General features: G+C 45.9%; 1 protein-coding gene across 5 annotated transcripts in view; it reads right to left on the bottom strand.

Annotated features, from left to right (window-relative positions):
• Positions 1 to 3,683: 3,683 nt before the first annotated feature.
• The window catches only part of GRIP1 (glutamate receptor interacting protein 1), a 655,025-nt gene continuing 643,845 nt past the window's right edge, over positions 3,684 to 14,863 (bottom strand). For all 5 annotated transcript variants that reach the window (XM_041754753.1, XM_041754748.1, XM_041754749.1 and 2 more), the window contains 2 exons: positions 7,321 to 7,467; positions 3,684 to 5,465 (listed from right to left, as the gene is read on the bottom strand). In XM_041754753.1, coding sequence (XP_041610687.1) covers positions 5,238 to 5,465; positions 7,321 to 7,467 — 375 coding nt within the window. In that variant the 3' untranslated portion in view covers positions 3,684 to 5,237. The remainder of the gene's footprint in view (positions 5,466 to 7,320; positions 7,468 to 14,863) is intronic.

The raw sequence follows: 14,863 nt of genomic DNA, 5'->3' as shown, positions 1-14,863 counted from the left end.
TTCCACGTGCATTTTAGGAGCAGCTTGTCAATTTCTGCAAAACAGCCAGTTGGGGTCTTGCCATCTTAATATTGAGTCTTCTGATCCATGAACATGTGATGTCTTTCTATTTATGTCTTCTCTCATTTCTTTCAATAATGCTTTGTTTTGCATTTTTTAAATTAAATTTATTTCTAGGTATTTTTATTTTTGATCCTAATGTCAATGAAATGTTTACATTTTTGTTCATTGCTACTGTATAGAAATACAATTGATCTTGTATCTTTCAAGCTTGCTAAACCCATTTATTAGTTTCAATAGGTTTTTAGTGGATTCCTTGGGATTTCCTACAAATGCAAATAGAGATACCCAAATAGAGATAGTTTTACTTCTTTCTAATCCAAGTGCCTTTTATTGGATTTTCTTGTCTTAATGCTCTGGCTAGAACCTTTAATAAATTGTTAAATAGAAGTGGTGAGAATGGACATCCTTGCCTTGTTCCTGTTAACTTACAAGGCCTGGAAGATAGTCTGCAAAAATGAAAATGTTGGGACTGTGGTGTAGTTTTTTTTAATAGCATACATTAAAATTTATACATTTTGATAATTTGTATACACATATCTCATAAAATACATGTAATGTTCTCTGGGGGTAGATGTTATGATCCTTGAGTGAAAATCTACCTTTGTTACCTAAAATAAATATATAGTGGGGGTATTTCTGTCTGCAGGCTGTTTTAGGACTTAAACATCTTTTATATTTTGTCCTTACAACAGCCCTGGACTGCAGATTTGACCTTCAGTATCACAGGTGGGCAAACAGACTCGCAGTAACTAAGTTTTATAGCATTGGTGGGTACCAGACCTGGAATTCAAACCCAGATCTGTTTAAATTTAATATTTATGATAGTCAACGAGAGAGATAGAGAGGACGAGAGAGAGAGAGAGGCAGAGCACAGAGCAGAGGGAGAAGGCAGGCTCCATGCACCGGGAGCCCGACGTGGGATTCGATCTCGGGTCTCCAGGATCGAGCCCTGGGCCAAAGGCAGGCGCCAAACTGCTGCGCCACCCAGGGATCCCATTATCTGACCTTTTTGATTATAGCCATTTAGTAGGTGTGAAGTGATATTTCAAAGTGTTTTTTTTTTTTATTAAAGATTTTATTTTCTAAAAATCTGTGCACCCAGTGTGGGGCTTTGAACTCGCCACCCCAAGATCAAGAGTCAGGTTCTACTGACTGAACCAGCCAGGCACCCCTCAGTGTGGTTTTGATTTGCATTTCCCATATGGCTAATGATATGAATTATCTTTTCATGCACTTGGTCATTTGTATGACCTCTTTGACGAAATTATTCAGATCTTTTACCCATTTTTAAATTGGATTACTTTTCTTTTTATTGAGATATAGAAGTTGTTTATATGTTCTACATACAGGCCCTTTATCAGAAACATTATTTGCAAAAAAAAAAAAAAAGAAAGAAAGAAAGAAAAAGAAACAAAGGTTCCCACTCTGTGGATTTTATTTTCACTTTTTTCATGGTGTCCTTTGAAGCACAAATTTTCCATTTTGATGATGTCTGACGTAGCTCATTTGTTTTTGCTGTCTATGCTTTCGTGTTATATCTAAGGAATAAAAGTCATGAAGATTTACTCCTGTTTTTTCTTTTCTTTTTTTTTTTTTTTAAAGATTTTATTTATTTATTCATGAGAGTCAGAGAGAGAGACACAGAAACACAGGCAGAGGGAGAAGCAGGCTCCACGCAGGGAGCCCGATGTGGGGACTCGATCCCGGGACTCCAGGATCACGCCCTGGGTTGAAGGTGGTGCTAAACTGCTGAGCCACCCAGGCTGCCCCTACTCCTGTTTTTCTTCTAAGAATTTAAATAGTTTTAGGTCTTACATTTAGTACTTTGATTCATTTTGAGGTAATTTTTGTGTATGGTGAAGTAAGGGTCCCACGTCATTCTGTTGCATGTGGATATCCAGTTTCACTTGTTCTCAGCTCCATTTCTTTAACTATTCTTTCTTCATTCACTTGTCTTGACACCCTTATCAAAAATCAACTGATCATAGAGGTGAAGGTTTATTTCTGGATTCTGGGTCCTGATTCTAACCTGTTGATGTACACATCTATTGTTATGCTGGCACCATGCTGTCCCAGTTACCTTTAATTTAAAATCAAGAAAAGCGAGTCCTCCAATTTGTTCTTCTCTTTCATGACTTTTGGACTACTTGAGTCCCCTGCGCTTCCACGTGCATTTTAGGAGCAGCTTGTCAATTTCTGCAAAACAGCCAGTTGGGGTCTTGCCATCTTAATATTGAGTCTTCTGATCCATGAACATGTGATGTCTTTCTATTTATGTCTTCTCTCATTTCTTTCAATAATGCTTTGTTTTGCATTTTTTAAATTAAATTTATTTCTAGGTATTTTATTTTTGATCCTAATGTCAATGAAATGTTTACATTTTTGTTCATTGCTACTGTATAGAAATACAATTGATCTTGTATCTTTCAAGCTTGCTAAACCCATTTATTAGTTTCAATAGGTTTTTAGTGGATTCCTTGGGATTTCCTACAAATGCAAATAGAGATACCCAAATAGAGATAGTTTTACTTCTTTCTAATCCAAGTGCCTTTTATTGGATTTTCTTGTCTTAATGCTCTGGCTAGAACCTTTAATAAATTGTTAAATAGAAGTGGTGAGAATGGACATCCTTGCCTTGTTCCTGTTAACTTACAAGGCCTGGAAGATAGTCTGCAAAAATGAAAATGTTGGGACTGTGGTGTAGTTTTTTTTAATAGCATACATTAAAATTTATACATTTTGATAATTTGTATACACATATCTCATAAAATACATGTAATGTTCTCTGGGGGTAGATGTTATGATCCTTGAGTGAAAATCTACCTTTGTTACCTAAAATAAATATATAGTGGGGGTATTTCTGTCTGCAGGCTGTTTTAGGACTTAAACATCTTTTATATTTTGTCCTTACAACAGCCCTGGACTGCAGATTTGACCTTCAGTATCACAGGTGGGCAAACAGACTCGCAGTAACTAAGTTTTATAGCATTGGTGGGTACCAGACCTGGAATTCAAACCCAGATCTGATTTAAAACCCATGTTCTGGGCAGCCCGGGTGGCGCAGCGGTTTAGCGCCGCCTGCAGCCCAGGGCGTGATCCTGGAGACCCGGGATTGAGTCCCACTTCGGGCTCCCTGCATGGAGCCTGCTTCTCCCTCTGCCTGTGTCTCTGCCCCCCCCCCCCATGTCTCTCATGCATAAATAAATAAAATCTTTTTTTTTTTAAGATTTTTTTGTTGTTTATTTATTCATAGAGACACACACACACAGAGAGAGGCAGAGACACAGGCAGAGGGAGAAGCAGGCTCCATGCAGGGAGCCCGAAGTGGGACTCGATCCCGGGTCTCCAGGATCACGCCCTGGGCTGCAGGCGGCGCTAAACCGCTGCGCCACCCGGGCTGCCCCAATAAAATCTAAAAAAATAAATAAATAAAAACCCGAGAACTAAAAAAAAAACAAACAAACCCATGTTCTTCTCATTCTTCCATGCTGTTTTTCAAGTTTATGGCAAAAGCTTTCCCCTTTAGAAAACTCTGTTACCAATAAGTGTTATGTGGGGCTCATCTAGAATACTGAAATATAATCAAAGCACCAAAAAACCCGCATGTCATAATTTTTGGCTTTTTAAAATCACTGTTTATTCCATTTGGTAGAGGGTTTTTTTTTTCCATACAAATATTTGCAACAATTTTGAATTCCCCAAAACCATACATAGACGATAAATACCATGCTATTAAAGTATTAAATTTGTACAAAAATACTTTACAGCTTAATACTTGTTTGTTACAAATAAAAATACATATTTAAGTGACTCATGATCTTTTTTTTCTCTTAACATGATTCTGCTTTATACTCTCTTGCCCTGGCGGGTTGTGAAATATGGTTGAAATAATATATTTCTCTGCACAAAAAGAAAGGTGAGCTTTTCCCTTAAACAAAGGACACAGTGTTCAAATGCTTTACGTAAGCAGTTGTTGGAACTATCGACCAAAATGAAAATGTTTGGAAAATAATCAGTTCAATATGGAGATTCTACAATCAATATACAGACCTATTTTTTTTAATATTCACCAATAACAGTTATTAGTGTAACTATTCAAAATATCTGAACAAATGAGAACAGTTGCTGACAAACATCTTAAAAGCAACTGTCACAATTTATTGCTTTGAGGGATGGTAATAATTGGCAATGCATTTTGTGAAAGATGTATTTACAATTTCAGTAAGTAGCATGGCTCAGAACAAAAGATAGTCCAGTGTCATTTTAAAGTACATGGGCTGTACACCCCTCTATAGCCAGTTTTTCAAAACATGTCAAGCAAGATGAGTTGGATTCACCTATCATTAGGATAAGCCTCATTTGAATAGACTCTTCATTCTCCCTTCAATTCTTAGTCTTGAATTTTAAAAATAAGATAACTAATTCTCAGTGTTACTAAGCACTCTAATTCATTATCAGAGATTTGCAGCTATTAAAAATGTGTCCTTAAAAAAAAAAAAAACAGGTCACAAGACATATCCTGTTTGTTAATTTGTTGCATAGGGAATAGCATACATCTTAGTTAAAATCATTCCTATATTGGGGCAAAACATTTACCACCACCTAATATGGTCTCCTACGTGCATCATCGCTGAAACATTTTAAGATAACGTAATGTTACGCCTGGACCCCTCCTCCCATGGCAGCAGTCCCAGCCACATCCCAAGCTCCAGTTCCCCTAGGAGAGCCAGCTTTGTGACAAGCCTTGTTGGTCAAGTCCTCAACATTGACGACTTCACAGTAAGAAACTGATTTCAAAGTGAATGAAGGAAATTGTCATAGAGCATCTTTTCAAACAGACGTTTTCTCTTTTTAAAAAGTGGTTGGAAGATGAACTTGTAAAAAATTTCCTCTGATGTTAATTGGGGGGGAGGGGTGGCCTATAGCTTCTTTTTCTCTACCATGGGGCTTGGCAGGGAATTGCCCGCCATATACCCTAGTGGTCACCAAGAAAGAAACCTCTTCAGCTTGAAAGGGGAAGTGAACATGAGCCATGAGAGAGATTTAAAAGACCCCTGTGCTTGCAGTTAATGCCACGTGATTATCTGTGCTTTAAATGCCACAGAAATCTCAAAGGGATTTTTTTTTAGCACCATGTAGATATTGTCTTTTGTCCTGCTTTATGAAAAGCATTGCTATAATGTGTTAGTGGGTTCTCGTATCTCCAAATTACCACCATGACTAGGCTGTTGGAAAAAAGCACTGTTCTGTTCACTCCATTCTCCTCCTGGTAGAGTCTGTTCTATAGATTTCTGTGAAGCCAGTGGGTTTCTACTAATAACCAAGTCCAGCTTATTACCAGATTCTGCTATGAGGGGCACAACAAGGCAGCAGTCAAAGTCTCTTGTTCGGACATGATTCACCTGAAAAATCAAGAAGAGTCGTTTGTAATTGTCTTCACAACACTCTGGGCGCAGAGTCACGCTTCTGGTGTAACAGGTGTCCTGGGGGTGCCCCAGGAGCAGCCTCGCTGAGGAGTCCCTGGCTCACTTACTCCCTGCCACTAAATCGCAAGGCCCTGGGGAGCGGGGGACGGGGACACCTGACTGCATCCTGGCTCAGGCAGGTGCTCCGAGCGCCGAGGCTTGTCCCCCATTTCCAGATGAGGGAAGCGGGGCACAGAGTGGTTAAGGGATCTGCGTCAGAGCAGCAGCTGGACATGGCCCTGCTAAGATGTGCTCCCTGCCGTCTGCTGCCCCCCAAGCTGTGCCCCTGACTGACGCCTCTCCGAAGGGGCCCGTCCCCACCTCAGCTGACACCTGCGCTCGTCTTCTTTCGTGTCTCCTTACTCTTCACCAGCTACGTGCTGCTCCTGCGCTGCGACCTTCCCTTCTCAATCTTCTCACGTCTGGAACCCCACACTTAGAGTGTACGATGGACCCCAATGTCCAACCCGATGTCTGGAGTGGGGTCTCTGGGTCTCATCCACTCTGGCCTGTCGCACTGGCCACACTTGAGACACCCACTCAGCCTTGAGACACCCTCTCCTTCCTTGGCTTTCTTCTCTCCGACACCAACTTGTTCGATCCTCTTATCATGTCAATTTGCTTCCAGTTCTTTCCTGCCTCTTATATCTCTTCCCGTCTCGGAAATTTGTTTTCCCCAGGCTTCCAGCCTTGGTTGTCCTCTCTCCCTCGCTATAAGCCCACCGTAGGTAACTGTGACCCAACACACACCTTCAGCATCCCGAATCTCCTCAATCTGGATCCAATATCTCTTCTGAGCAAGGGACCCAAACTGCCACTTGCCCCAGACTGCTGTCCCAGGATGCCCCGAGGGTAGAAAGGACTCCCCGTCCCTACCTGGTACTGACCTGGTCCCCTTCACTGTGTGGAGCCACCCTTCCTCATTCCGCTCCAACCCACCTCCAGTCTCCTGTCTTTCTAAATTGCAAATCACGCCATTATTCTGCGTAAGAAATTCATACGCTGGAGAGCAATGTCCAGGAGTTTTGGCCAAGCGTTCAAGGCCCTCACGCCTGAATCCAGTCTACCTGGTATAGCCTCAGCTTCTGTGGAAGCAGCCACAGCACGGCGCCCATGCAGAGCTTGGTAAGGGCCACCGTAGTTCTTCATTGAGCAAATATTAGTGTGTCTATGGAGAAGGAAAGCATCCCAGAACACCAGGATGGGACCCAGAGTCCCAAGATCACCAGAATGTGACTTTAAAACAACCTAATTCCCCAATGATGACTTGCTTTGGTGAATGTGTGTCCAAAAGCCACCCCATCGGGTTGGCCTCACGCTTCCAAAGTCAGGTCCTGGGTGCCAGACGCATTCCAGCTAAACACGCTCTCAAGACTGACATCCACCCTCTCTTTTTCCTACAAAACATGATTCCTAAAAACCGTATGGAAAATCAGGCATTTGCTTTGCTCCCTGAAACCCTACCTGTCACCCTACTCTGCTCGCTACACAAGTTTTGGCTTTTTGCTTCCAGATCATGGTGAGAGATCCTGAGATACGTCACGGCTATGAGGGGAAGTGGGATAATACTGTGCTGGCACCTGTTCTCAAGAAGTTTATCATCTGCTGGGCAATAGGTACAGGGAACCAGGCAATTTCAGTAGCTGGTGAATCCTGCCGAGGGCAGGAGTGTCCGCCCCATAGAGGAGGGGCCCCTAATCGAGTGTCGAGGCAACGAAAGGAAGATGGGTAGGCACCGGTCGAGCAAGACGTGGCCAAGTTACACCAACCAAGGCTTCACCTGCGGTCTTACCTGTAAGAGCCTATCGTAGGGCTTTAAGCCACCGAGATCTCCTGGCCCAGCTGGGCGGATATTTTTGACATACACTCCTTTCTCCAGCAAGCCATCGGCTACGCTGAACCCAAAGTCCTCCATGTCAGAGCTCTTGTACAAGGTGACCTGCAAAGTGACAAAACGGGAAGGGGCGTTCAGCGTGGCTGCAGGCTGTTGTTGGCGAGACTTCCTGTCCAGCTTTCTTTTCACACTCACTGACTCTGTACCGCTCCAGGGTCTTGTTAGGCAGCTCCCACACCCCTGCACTTCTCCCCCTCCCCGAGAACATCCGTGCAACGTGTAAAGGGCCACGCAGAACGGAAAAGGAAGGAGGAGGCGAAGGGCTGGAGGGCCCAGGCCTTTCCTGCTGTGGCTCCTGGCAGTCGTCACGTGGACACAGGTGAGGCTCTGCCCCCGGCAGGTGTGTGGGCATGGGGAGCGGCGGCAGCGGCCCCTGGATGTCAGGATGGAGCCGGGCTCGCTGCCTGCCCACGTGCCTGCTGCTGTGCCAGAGCGGCGCTCAGCATGTCGTCTTCCTCTGAGCAAGTGCCAGCCTGGAGTCAGGTGCCAGCCTGGAGTCCACTGCTCTGCTATAGCCCAGTGGGCATGTCCATACTGACAGCAACACGAGTTAAAAGACCTGAAGGTGTTCGTGTGAGCAGCACCGTGCTCTGGGGGCTGGCGCCGATAGCAGCCCCTTTGGTTCAGCGACTCAAGTCATTGACCCTTCTCAGCAGTGGGCCACCTGCCAGCTAACGCCCATGCTCACCCCCACCCCAGCGCTCATGCTCACCCCCATCCCAGCGCCCATGCTCACCCCTACCCAACGCTCATGCTCACCTCCACCCCAGCACTCAGGCTCACCCCCACCCCAGTGCTCAGGCTCACCCCCACCCAGCGCTCAGGCTCACCCCTGCCCCAGCGCTCATGCTCACCCTCACCCCAGCGCTCATGATCACCCCCACCCCAACTCATGCTCACCCCCACCCCAACTCATGCTCTATCCCCACCCTAGTGCTCATGCTCACCCCCACCCCATTGCTCATGCTCACCCCACCCCAGCGCTCATGCTCATCCCCACCCCAATGCTCATGGTCACCCCCACCTAACGCTCATGCTCACCCCAACCCAACGCTCATGCTCACCCCAACTCATGCTCATGCTCACCCCAACCCCAACGCTCATGGTCACCCCCACCCCAACACTCATGCTCACCCCCACCCCAAATCATGCTCAACCCCCACCCCAGTGCTCATGCTCAACCTCACCCCAGTGTTCATGCTCACCCTCACCCCATCCTCATGCCTCCAGTCTGACCACTTGCAAGAGTTAGCCTGAGGTCCAGGCAGTCATCTAGCGGTTCATCCATTCACCAGCCGGGCACCCAGTCCCTACCATGTTCTAAGCTGGCCGCTGATATTACTAAATTTTGCCCGACGCCCTCTGTACAAACTGATGCACTCTTCAGTGATCTGGGCTTATTGTTTTACTCTGTGTGTTTTTTAAACACTTTATTTTTATTTGTATTAGATTTTACTTTCAGACAAGCAGTGCACGAATCTGTTCTTGTAAAATAGTAAAAATGTCAGAGCTATGCAGGGCAAAAGGTAAAGATAAGACAGGTCTATTTTTTTTTATGCCCAGTTATTTTATTTCAGAGAAGTAGGGACTATTGAAGGAACAACAAAAAGTGGTGTTTGTGGTTTTTTATTTTACTAGGCAGAGAGCTCAAATATCAAGCTGGCCGAGTCTATACAATTCACCAGGCAGCCCTCGTGGTTATTGCCGTATTAGAGGTGAGGAAATTCAATTTTATAGAGGTTAAGTAATTCGCCCAAGGTCACCAAGGTAACGAGTAGTGAGGCCCTGTCTGATTCCAGACATGAAACATTTAACTGCTACATGCTTCTGCCACTCAAAATGCCTTGTTTCATGGGTTCTAAGATATGCTTTATTTTTTTTTTTAAGATATGCTTTATTTTTCACATTTTAAAATCTCTGAAATCAGGTGCATTTTGTCATCCATGGCATCTTAGATCCTATGAATTAAGACATATGAACATCCTACCACCACCTGCCTCTTTCCTACAAGTGCACTAGGAGAGGGGCCAGATTTTTTTTTTTAAAGATCTTATTTATTTATTCACGAGAGACGCAGAGAGAGAGGCAGAGACAGGCAGAGGGAGAAGCAGGCTCCCTGCAGGGAGTCCGATGTGGGACTCAATCCCCCATGACCTGAGCCAAAGGCAGGTGCTCAACTGCTGAGCCCCCCAGGGGTCCCAGGGGCCAGAATTTCAGAGAGAGCTGTATTTTGATGAAATAAAAAAATCCAAACATATTCAAGAATAGGCTAGAAGAACAAATCCTTGTTACTCATCGCTCACATCTAACAACCATCAAGACCTTATACCACATCCTTCATCCACCCTTCTTTTTTCTTCTTTGGGTTATTATTTTAAGGTGGATGCCAGTTTCTACGTCCTTTCATGCTTACATACCTCAGGATAAATCTCTAAAAAAAAAAAAAAAAAAAAAAAAAAAAAAAGATCGTGTTTTTCCTCTAACCTGGGTGTCACTAATTCATTCACCAACTCACCTTATTCCCTGATATCCTCCAACACCTAGTCCAGAACACAATTTCCCTGGTTGTCTCAACACTGGTTTCTACAGTTTTTTGTTTTTTTGTTTTTTTCCAAATCAGGATCTCAAGAAGGTCAGCAGGTGAGTGTGAGGTCCTCTTGTCTAGAGCGTGGCCCCAGGCTGCTGGCTCATTATGGGAACTGTACCATGTCTTCTTCTGGCCTTCATTTCCCTCCCAGGGGAAGTTCCCCCTGCATCCTTGACTGGAGTCAGAGTCAGCTTTCTGAGGAGGGGTGAGAATAGATCTCAGGGGCTTCCTACGACGTCACATCCTTTGATGTCTGGTTGTCCCCCTTTGGGTGGGTCCAGGGGAGGACAGCTTAATTCCTTCATTGTAAGGCTCCCCCTCAACCTCTCACCTAATTTTTTTTTTCACCTAAATATTTTTTTTTTTTTTTTTTATAGTCACAGAGAGAGAGAGAGGCAGAGACACAGGCAGAGGGAGAAGCAGGCTCCATGCACCGGGAGCCTGATGTGGGATTCGATCCCGGGTCTCCAGGATCGCGCCCTGGGCCAAAGGCAGGCGCCAAGCCGCTGCGCCACCCAGGGATCCCTCACCTAAATGTTTTTGACCATTGATGATCAATGTCTGAATAATTTCCTCAGGACGGCAGAGTGATGGTCTTTTTCCAATCCTGTAATATCTTCCATGTTTGCTAGCTACGATTCTTTCATAAAGAAGGCCTTTTCTTTCTTCAAATAGTGCCATTGGGCTACCTTGATGGGCAAGTTGTACCAGAAAGGCACAATGAATGCTAATTCTTTCTTTGCATTTCCAGTAAAGGGAATTACTGCACTAAAGACTTCCAATGGCGGCCCAAACACATTTTTGTTGGGAGGGGGGATGAGTTTTGTAAAGCATCACTATGAACACCTGGGTTTACATACAGATGTTGCATTTCAAGTAATTGCATCATTGTTCTTTCGGGTGCTCCAATTTCCTCATCTTTGACCAAGGGGAGTCTTCTACGTGAACTTCCATGACCTTTTTGAGAGGACTCATTTGTTTTGCTAGCGTCTTTGCTTTCCGGCTCCAAGATATCATGACTCATCATGAATATTTCCTGCTCCCAGTTTGGAAGCAGCCATTCCTCCAAGGTGCCTTCATTGGAGGAAACGTCTTTTAGGTTGTATTCTAGTTCCTCTCTTCCCATCGTCACGCTCCTTTCTCAAAGGAAGGAAGAGGAGGAATAGGCCAAGCTGGAGAAGAAGGGTGGAGGAGGAAGGGGAGGAAGCAAATGGCTAACAGGACTGGTGAGGGCCTGCCATTTTTGGGCCCTCTATATTAGTAGATGAAATCTCTTTGCTAAAGTTTCCTGCTTCTATGCCCCTCTTTGGCTTTGTCTGGGCCTTGACTGTGGGATTTCTTGTCCTTCTGCTCCCCTTGGTGTCTTTGCTTGGAGCCATGTTCTCACCGTGTGACAAGTAGCACACCTGGGGCAGGGGCCATCACCACTACTCCTAGAGGCTGGTGCCTCATGGTTTGCTCTGTTCCACTCGCAGCCGGGTACAGGGGAAGGTCCTAGGGACCCTGTGCTAAGGGCTGGATGGGTAAGTGGATGGGCATCTGCTCTGCCGAGCCAGCCACCCTCTTTAGGTGTCCCCGAATGTGAATGTCTGTGCTTGCAATAGGCATTACGCATCTGCCCATTTCGTTCTTAGATCTGAGATAGGTTTTCTAACACGGTGAACCAGTATCCTTGCACTGGGGGAACATTTGGTGTGGGCCTAGAATAACAGTGAACTTCTTCATTGCTCACTGGCCTGTGATTCCTGGATGTCAGCTCCATGGCCAGAACCCAGGAGGGGCCCCAAATAATGTCAACGTCAGTCAGTGGTAATACATTAACCAAAATATTCGAGTTGGACGTCAACCAGAGCCGGTTAACAGATTAGCTCATTTAAGGTCAGAGTTGCTGGCCAAGAGGCTTGGATGGCAAACTCTTCAAGAGGAGAGGCTAATCAATGGTTTAAATTGGAAATGAATCTGTTTCTCTGGAAAGAGAAACTGTAGTTATAAGGTTAGAGGACACGGGATTTTTTATAGCCAACTCTGTGGTTCTCCTGGTGGTAGCCAATAACCAAAAAGAAATTATTTAGTAGTGACACAAAAGATAAGATTCCAGGAATCAATAATTCACAAAAATGGGGAGTACAGCTGGCTGCTCTCAAAGCAGCAACAATAAATCGTGCCATGTCGCTGCCGCCCTCCTGCTTGCATGGAGATTGGGGGTCGTTACCTCTGATTTATTTCCTGTCCAAAAAGAATTTCAGGTTTCCAAAGTTTAAGTCACTTTTTTTTGGGGGGGGGGGGTCCACCGATTAATTCCTTACCCAGGCACTTTCTTACATATGATTGCTTTTGAACTCCAGGCAACTCTGCGCAGCAGAATTATTCCCTTCTTGCTAATGAGAACAGTGACTCTTAAAGAAGTCGATGGACGTATTTGTCTAGTTTGAATGTACAGGCTCTAGGATGCAGTACTTGAGTAGCTGACCTCATTTACTGTGTTCTTTCCACTAAATCATGATTTTTTTTTTTCCTGGACATATAATCTCCTAGCTGGTCAGGCAGCCTTTATCCATTTCCAACTGCCCAACAAACTAAAGATGACTAATTTATCATGTCTGCTGTATTTCTTCTGATCAGAGCCCCTCTGTGGCTTTCCATGAACATCTGCATAAACTCCTGCTCCCAGAGCTCTTTGTGTTGCACTCTGGCTCACGTGAATCAAGATTTCGCTTGTGGGCGTCTCTCTTCTGTGCTCACCAAAGGCCGCAGCCTGGGGACCTGGACTATGAACAGAAGGCTAGATTTTTTCTGTCCTAAAAGGGCCAATGAGCCTCGTGAAACACAACTCCGGGCAAGAATATGGTTCTACAAAGCTCGGTTCAATTTTAACTCTTCGCCAGCACATGCTGCAATTGCTTCTAACCCTCCCAGGAACAGAAGCTTTACCAAGAGGCAGAAGAGTTCACCACAATTCAAGTCGAGCCTTGTCTTCTATTTCTGGGCAAGTCTGTTCATGTGTCTGAACAACGTCCTCAAGGCAAAGCTGAGAGACCTAATATTTCTGTTTTCAGTTTTGACACACGAATATTTTTAGGCAGCCAAGGCAGTTCTCCCCACTTGGATTTTTTTTTTTTAAGATTTTATTTTTTATTCATGAGACACAGAGAGAGAGACAGACAGAGACACAGGCAGATGGAGAAGCAGGCTCCATGCAGGGAGCCTGATACTGAACTCGATCCCGGGACTCCAGGATTGCACCCTAGGCCGAAGGCAGGTGCTAAACCGCTGAGCCACCCAGGGACCTCCCCCACCACTTAGATTTTAAAGGCCATTGTGTCTACCATCTTGGGCAGATCATGGCAAGTGACAGCTATCCCAGCAGCAGCTTCTAAGCCCTGGCAGCCTTCCTATCGTTCAGCCCCTTGCCTGATGGTTTTAGGGGCCAAACCAACACCTCTATTTCTCAGAGATGGTAGTACTTTTCCTATAAATCACCAGGCACTTGGATTTATTCTTACAGACACCACCAGAGTCGCTCTTTTCCTTTCAACCTGATAATTCAAGAAACGTTGGTTCTGAGGATAATCCTATACTCCTTCTGGGGCTGGAAGGAAAAAAATAAAGGTCTCGCCTTCCCAAATGCACCTTCCAGGCCAAGAGGGAGTGATTTCAGTTCGTGCCATTCAAACTAGGCTTCAAGACAAACTGGGTCAGAAAAGGCAGCTGCTGCCCTCCTGTCTGGGGAGCCTCCTTGGCGGAGGGAAAGGAACAGCTGCTTCAAGCACTGCCTCCTGCTGCTTCCTGGCAAGCGTGTGGCACCGTGGGCTCGCAAAGTAGGGGCTCAACAAGGAGAGAGTCCCCCGAAATCTCTTGGACTCTGGCTCTAAGTAGGAGCGAGTCGGGACCAACTTGGCCCTCGGGGAGCTGAGCTGTACAGACCTGCGGTAGGTTTAGGTGCTGCTCTCCCGATTCATGCCAGAGCAGCCTCACTCTCTCATTTCACATCACGTCAAAGAGAAGGGGCTAGATCAGCCTCCCAATCCTCCCGGAGATCAACCGAAGGCACGGGCCCCTCGGTCACTGGGTGGTTGCCGGCTGGGCTGTCAGAAAGGCAGGTAGCTAGGCCCCAACAGGATGCCAGGAGGCCAGCAAGGAGTCACGGCCAGCTCTCAGGAACGTCAGAGCCCGTCTTGGTAGCACGCCACCAGAGGCCAGATTGAACCAGACAGGCCCAAGATGGCAGGTGCTGTGACAGGAAATCCCTGACCAAGCAAGGAAGGAAGGAGCACGAAACCCTGTGTCTCCACCCCAAGTAATGAAGCTTCCTCCCCCTTGTTCACAACAGTCAAAGATAGAAACCCACACTCTAGGGCACACAGCTCTCTCTCAAGCTTGCCCAATCTCACGTCTCCAGAGTTTACTTTAATAAACCCTAATGCTTGCATCACTTGCCCACTGTGTTGTGTCTGTCCTTGAATTCTTCCTTGTATAGGAGACCAAGGACCTTTGGCAACATCTGTAGGTTGAACTGAGTTGAGGCCCCTGGGCCCAGAGTCCCTCTCCCTGGTTCACCCGGCAACCCTGCCACTGTCCCTTTGCTCTTGCCGCGGCCACCACCAAGTCAGCCAGTCGGCAGAGTCTCTGCTCCAGGGTTTTCCTCAGGACTGCCCTCCGGTTACTCAGCACCTGCTCCCTCTGCTCCCGTCTCTGCTTTCAGGCTCCCAGCCTGCCCTGGCCTGGCTCTCCTCCAGTTCTTGACCCTTTCCGATTCCCTGTGCAACCTACTGACCTCCATTCTCTTTAGGTCTATGTGGGTCTCCTCGCTCTAGGGTCCACCTGCATCTCTGGGGGGGGGGGGCATGCCCTCCG

Source organism: Vulpes lagopus, chromosome 5 (genome assembly GCF_018345385.1).
Source record: "Vulpes lagopus strain Blue_001 chromosome 5, ASM1834538v1, whole genome shotgun sequence".
In the NCBI taxonomy this organism is placed as follows: domain Eukaryota; kingdom Metazoa; phylum Chordata; class Mammalia; order Carnivora; family Canidae; genus Vulpes; species Vulpes lagopus.
The sequence above is the reverse complement of the archived record's forward strand: the minus strand, read 5'-3'. Positions and strand labels throughout refer to the sequence as shown.